At 40.0% G+C, this 7,427-nt stretch overlaps 1 protein-coding gene across 1 annotated transcript in view; it reads right to left on the bottom strand.

The window, feature by feature from the left end:
- Positions 1-477: 477 nt before the first annotated feature.
- The window catches only part of LOC128635677 (RNA-binding protein Nova-2), a 37,628-nt gene continuing 30,678 nt past the window's right edge, over positions 478-7,427 (bottom strand). The window contains exon 4 of the mRNA XM_053688794.1: positions 478-3,165. Coding sequence (XP_053544769.1) covers positions 2,323-3,165 — 843 coding nt within the window. The 3' untranslated portion in view covers positions 478-2,322. The remainder of the gene's footprint in view (positions 3,166-7,427) is intronic.

Below are 7,427 nucleotides of genomic sequence, written 5' to 3'. Positions count from 1 at the left end.
GCATTAGAACTTTAGTTTTTTATACATAAATCTTTTCATAATAAATTGTTTTTATTCGCTAGCTGTGTCTTTTCTCGGTGATATAACTATATGTGGAGATAAATAATTGAGGAATCAAATAAAAAGGGTCACAGACTTATATTCTTTGACCATAAAAATGAGACCCACAATTTAAACGTTTTCCCCTGGATATTAATCAGTATTGGTTGTGATACCAGACACAGTATTCTTCTATTATACTCTAGTTATCCTGTTGATTTAATGGATTTAATCTGACGTGATTTATGTAATTCATTAATTCCATCTTAATCAATAATTATTAAATCAGATAATAAAAGTCATTTGCAGGTTTAACATTAAGACAAAAAAACAAATCTTCAGTAGATTTTGCAATGTCTGTATTTAATTAAAAAATGTATCTAATATTATATTATCTATCTCTTTGTTTATTTAAATAACCACAAAACTCCAGAAACGTGACGGGGAATCAAGAAATATTTATAGCCATTCTGAAATCGCAATAAATTTACAGAACCTTCCCCAATGTCGTAGAACAATTATTCAGTCCCTTCTTCCCCGCCCATTTTCCATATAAATATCAGTTTCCATATAGGGCTATATCCTCTGGTCATTTTTCAAGAGCAGCATTCAGATATCGGCCAATGGTTCCCTCACTGGCCCTTATATTACATAACTGTGCGCTGGAACAGCAAATGTCCATTCCTCTACATTAGCAGTGCAGACAGATCCAGTTCTGTTCTCCTTGTGCAAAAGGATTCTGAGTCCTTAGACAAACCTGAAGTCAGCTAAGTAAGCCATATGCCCATCCATCTGTGCTGCATGGAAACATGTTTCAACTCAAAATGTGCCATTTTGGACACCCATAACCCTGCTTTTGTAACATTAAGCAGCTAAATAGCCTGTATTTCATTAAAGTTCTAGAGGTATCTATCTAAATCAGGGTGGGGGGATGGTGACGTGCGGGACTTTGCAATACAACCCTACAAAATAGGTAAAGGGAATTTAATTTGGCACCAGTTTGTGGCTAAAAATAAATATTAACAATTTGGCACATGTTTGTGAATTGAGGAAGAGAGAAGTCAGAAGATTTGTTAGGGGATATAGCTGGGATCATAATGGGTTAATAGATTCTGAGGCCCTTCTGTCTGTCACCTTGTGAGGGGAAGGACAGACACCTTGGTCCCTGTGTTACCCTGAAGGAGAAGGGACAGACACCCAGCTCACTGTGTCACCCTGAAGGGGAGAGGAACAGAAACCCAGGTCCCTATGTATGTGTCACCCTGCAGAGGAGAAGGACAGACACCCAATTCCCCCTGTTTGTGTCACCCTGCCGAGGGAGAAGGAACAGACATTCATGTCACTGTGTCTCCCGGCAGGAGGACAGATGCCCAGGTCCCTGTGTCATTATGTCAGCCTAAAGGGAAGAGGAACAAAATCCCAGGTGTCTGTGTCACTGTGTCTCCCTGCAGGATGACAGACGCCCTGTGTCTTTGTGTCACCCTGATGGGAAGAAGAACATAATTCCAGGTCCCTTTGTCTGTGTCATTGTGTCACCCTGCAGGAGGACAGACACCCAGGTCCCTGTGTCTGTGTCACTGTTTCACCCTGTAGGGGAAGGGATGGGCAAGTCCTTGTGTCTGTGTCATGGTGTCAACCTTCAGGGGTTAAAACAGGTTCCCAAGTCCCTGTGTTTTGGTGTTGTTGTCACTCTGCAGGGTCACTGTGTCACCCTGCGGAGGAGAAGGAACAGAATACCAGGTCCCTGTGTCTGTGCCATGATGTCACCCTGCAGTCTTCCTAGTCCCTGTTTCTGTGTCATGGTGTCACTCTGCAGGGGCGGGGTACAGAGTCCAAGGTTCTCCTGTGTGTGTCATTTTTCAGTAGTAGTTGTGTTTAGTGCCGGGATACAATAGTGCACATTTGTGGCTTTATTGCTGTGTTATTTTTAAAATTTGTTCACATTTTTAGGGTAAAATGTATGTAATTTGTCCTATCATTATGATATGAGAGGCTCATTCTTTCTCCCCCCAGTTTAGAGGTGCCAGACCTCATTCCCAGAACCCTCCAGTGATTGAGGTGTCAGTTCCCATTTTTCCATTCTCGGAAACCCCAGAGATGCCAGACTTTGAATTTCTCTAATTTTTATACAAGCCAAAGCCTAGCCACTCCCTCTATCATATGGGTTCAACCATCTGTCCATTGAAGCAAATATTTCCTCTACCCCTCCTAGCCCATTATTGTCATAACTCACACCAACATCTCCCCCACTCTCACCAATATCCCACTACCCAACATTCTTTACTACCCAACCTTCTGTGGGTTGCTTGACCTCACACCTTGCTCATAGGCCACCCTCTGGCCAATAAGGTACTGTGCTGCTTGTGTGGCTCCTGGGGGCCCAGTAATGGTTACCCTCCGACTTCTTGTTCCTGGAACAAACTCTCCTTTTTTGGAGATCTGGATACGTGCTCCTGTCAGCTCCTGATATTCAACCAATGTCTTACCACCCTTGCCCAAAATGGCACCCACCAGGGTTTCTGGGACAGCCATCTCTAGAGTCTCCTTGCCTGACAGGCTCTCTGCTGCCAGCTTATCCACCATTATCCCACCCGCTCCAAGTCCCAGTGCTGGTGCAGCCTCACCTGCGTAGGATGCCAGCAAGCTAACCGCAGCTGGATGAACACCTCCAACAAGTGGGTTGAAGCCTAGTCCAGTGCTGTAACCATAGCTGGCCAAGGTGTTGAGGGCTGTGGAGATGGCCAAAAGGTCTCCTCCCGTGATTGCGGGTGGAGCTGGAGGTACAGCAGGAAATGGGGTCAACTGTGGCTCTGCTGTGCCACCAGCATAAGGTGAGCCAGTGGGGTTGGAGTTGGCCACTGGACCATGCGAGTTTGTGTAACTGATGTTCAGGTGGGCACTTCCTTGTGGTGGATCTTCTCTGGCTTTAAGGATGATATTGCGCAAGGCTCGCTGGACCTGACTAGATTCTCCGCTCACTGTCACCACTCGTTCCTGAAGATTGGGTCCTGCAGGCTTCTGGGAGAGCTGGACCCATGCCCCAGACTCTTCCATAATTGCACGAACAGTAGCTCCACCTTTGCCAATGATCAAGCCAGCGGTTGTGTTTGGGACAATTAACTTGGCCTAGGAAGTGGAAGAGAACAGACACCCTCTTAGTAGAGAGAAAAAATCACGGTTATATCCTAAGTTTAAAAAAGCCCTATTCATTTAAATAAATATGGTAATTACAGCCTCATACTGGAACTATTCAATCGATTCAAAATATCCACTGCCCTTTAGTATATTAGTATCAAAGCAGTGCTTATTTCTCACTGCTTTGCTGCATTGCTTTCCTACCATTATCCGACCTGAAATAATGATTATCTCACTGCTTTGCTGCATTGCTTTCCTACCATTAACCCACCTGAAATAATGATTATCTCACTGCTTTGCTGCATTGCTTTCCTACCATTAACCCACCTGAAATAATGATTCTCTCACTGCTTTGCTGCATTGCTTTCCTACCATTAACCCACCTGAAATAATGATTATCTCACTGCTTTGCTGCATTGCTTTCCTACCATTAACCCACCTGAAATAATGATTCTCTCACTGCTTTGCTGCATTGCTTTCCTACCATTAACCCACCTGAAATAATGATTCTCTCACTGCTTTGCTGCATTGCTTTCCTACCATTAACCTGCCTGAAATAATGATTCTCTCACTGCTTTGCTGCATTGCTTTCCTACCATTAACCCACCTGAAATAATGATTCTCACACTGCTTTGCTGCATTGCTTTCCTACCATTAACCCACCTGAAATAATGATTCACTGCTTTGCTGCATTGCTTTCCTACCATCAACCCATCTAAAATATTGATTCTCTCACTGCTTTGCTGCATTGCTTTCCTACCATCAACCCATCTAAAATAATGATTCTCTCACTGCTTTGCTGCATTGCTTTCCTACCATCAACCCATCTAAAATAATGATTCTCTCACTGCTTTGCTGCATTGCTTTCCTACCATCAACCCATCTAAAATAATGATTCTCTCACTGCTTTGTTGCATTGCTTTCCTACCATCAACCCATCTAAAATAATGATTCTCTCACTGCTTTGCTGCATTGCTTTCCTACCATCAACCCATCTAAAATAATGATTCTCTCACTGCTTTGCTGCATTGCTTTCCTACCATCAACCCATCTAAAATAATGATTCTCTCACTGCTTTGCTGCATTGCTTTCCTACCATCAACCCATCTAAAATAATGATTCTCTCACTGCTTTGCTGCATTGCTTTCCTACCATAAAGCCACCCGAATTAATGATTCTCTCACTGCTTTGCTGCATTGCTTTCCTACCAGTAACCCACCTGAAATAATGATTCTCTCATTGCTTTCCTACCATTAACCCACCTGAAATAATGATTCTCTCACTGCTTTGCTGCATTGCTTTCCTACTATTAACCCACCTGAAATAATGATTCTCTCACTGCTTTGCTGCATTGCTTTCCTACCATTAACCCACCTGAAATAATGATTCATTGCTTTCCTACTATTAACCCACCTGAAATAATGATTCTCTCACTGCTTTGCTGCATTGCTTTCCTACCATTAACCCACCTGAAATAATGATTCTCTCACTGCTTTGCTGCATTGCTTTCCTACCATTAACCCACCTGAAATAATGATTCTCTCACTGCTTTGCTGCATTGCTTTCCTACCATTAACCCACCTGAAATAATGATTCTCTCACTGCTTTGCTGCATTGCTTTCCTACCATAAAGCCACCTGAATTAATGATTCTCTCACTGCTTTGCTGCATTGCTTTCCTACCATTAACCCACCTGAAATAATGATTCTCTCACTGCTTTCCTACTATTAACCCACCTGAAATAATGATTCTCTCACTGCTTTGCTGCATTGCTTTCCTACCATTAACCCACCTGAAATAATGATTCTCTCACTGCTTTGCTGCATTGCTTTCCTACCATTAACCCACCTGAAATTATGATTCTCTCACTGCTTTGCTGCATTGCTTTCCTACCATCAACCCATCTAAAATAATGATTCTCCCACTGCTTTGCTGCATTTCTTTCCTACCATCAACCCATCTAAAATAATGATTCTCTCACTGCTTTGCTGCATTGCTTTCCTACCATAAAGCCACCTGAATTAATGATTCTCTCACTGCTTTGCTGCATTGCTTTCCTACCAGTAACCCACCTGAAATAATGATTCTCTCATTGCTTTCCTACTATTAACCCACCTGAAATAATGATTATTTCACTGCTTTGCTGCATTGCTTTCCTACCATTAACCCACCTGAAATAATGATTCTCTCATTGCTTTCCTACCATTAACCCACCTGAAATAATGATTCTCTCACTGCTTTGCTGCATTGCTTTCCTACCATTAACCCACCTGAAATAATTATTCTCTCACTGCTTTGCTGCATTGCTTTCCTACCATTAACGCATCTAAAATAATGATTCTCTCACTGCTTTGCTGCATTTCTTTCCTACCATAAATCCACCTGAAATAATAATTCTCTTACTGCTTTGCTGCATTGCTTTCCTACCATTAACCCATCTAAAATAATGATTCTCGTACTGCTTTGCTGCATTTCTTTCCTACCATAAATCCACCTGAAATAATAATTCTCTTACTACTTTGCTGCATTGCTTTCCTACCATTAACCCATCTAAAATAATGATTCTCTCATTGCTTTCCTACTATTAACCCACCTGAAATAATGATTCTCTCATTGCTTTCCTACTATTAACCCACCTGAAATAATGATTCTCTTACTGCTTTGCTGCATTGCTTTCCTACCATTAACCCACCTGAAATAATGATTCTCTCATTTCTTTCCTACTATTAACCCACCTGAAATAATGATTCTCTTACTGCTTTGCTGCATTGCTTTCCTACCATTAACCAACCTGAAATAATGTTTCTCTCATTGCTTTCCTACTATTAACCCACCTGAAATAATGATTCTCTCATTGCTTTCCTACTATTAACCCACCTGAAATAATAATTCTCTCACTGCTTTGCTGCATTGCTTTCCTACCATTAAGCCACCTGAATAATGATTCTCTCATTGCTTTCCAACTATTAACCCATCTGAAATAATGATTCTCTCACTGCTTTGCTGCATTGCTTTCCTACCAGTAACCCACCTGAAATAATGATTCTCTCATTGCTTTCCTACTATTAACCCATCTGGAATAATGATTCTCTCACTGCTTTGCTGCATTGCTTTCCTACCAGTAACCCACCTGAAATAATGATTCTCTCATTGCTTTCCTACTATTAACCCATCTGAAATAATGATTCTCTCACTGCTTTGCTGTATTGCTTTCCTACCAGTAACCCACCTGAAATAATTATTCTCTCACTGCTTTGCTACCATTAACCCACCTGAAATAATAATTCTCACTGTTTTGCTGCATTGCTTTCCTACCATTAACCCACCTGAAATAATGATTCTCTCACTGCATTGCTTTCCTTTCATGAACCCACCTGAAATAATTATTCTCTCACTGCTTTCCTACCATTAACCCACCTGAAATAATAATTATCTCACTGCTTTGCTGCGTTGCTTTCCTACCATTAACCTGCCTGAAATAATGTTTCTCTCACTGCTTTTCTTTTCTTATTGTTTTCCTGACCTTAAAACACCTGAAATTGTGTGTGTGCGTATATATATATATATATATGTGTGTGTGTGTGTGTGTATATACACATACATATATATATATATATATATATATATATATATACATACGTGTGTGTGTGTGTGTGTATAGTGTGTATATATCTATATATATATATATATATATATATATATATATATATATATATATAATGTGTGTATGTGTGAGTATGTGTGAGTATGTGTATATATATATATATATATAATGTGTGTGTATATATCTATCTATATATATATATATATACATATGTGTGTGTATATATATATATATATATGTGTGTGTGTGTGTGTGTGTATATATATATATATAAATAATACCTGTTATCAGTGCCGCAAGTCGATTAAGTTTGAGGTTGTACGCTATACAAGTATCTAATATATATATATATATATATATATATATATATATATATATATATATATATATATATATATAGTGTGTGTGTGTATATATATATATATATATATAGTTTACCTATATGCAGATGTTTTGCTTTACTATCCTCTAAAGTGGCCATGTTAATATGTTCTAGTGCCTGTAGCGATGCTGTAGTAGTGATTGGTACAGGATGCTGTGTATAACACAATTGCTGAGATCAGTAATTAATACATGATAGTGTGTTTTTATAATTGCAGGATATAGGTTTATGTGGGGATTAATGCAGAATGCACACACAGTATACTCA

This window comes from Bombina bombina, chromosome 7 (genome assembly GCF_027579735.1).
Source record: "Bombina bombina isolate aBomBom1 chromosome 7, aBomBom1.pri, whole genome shotgun sequence".
Taxonomy (NCBI): domain Eukaryota; kingdom Metazoa; phylum Chordata; class Amphibia; order Anura; family Bombinatoridae; genus Bombina; species Bombina bombina.
This window is presented reverse-complemented; position numbering and strand designations above follow the sequence as displayed.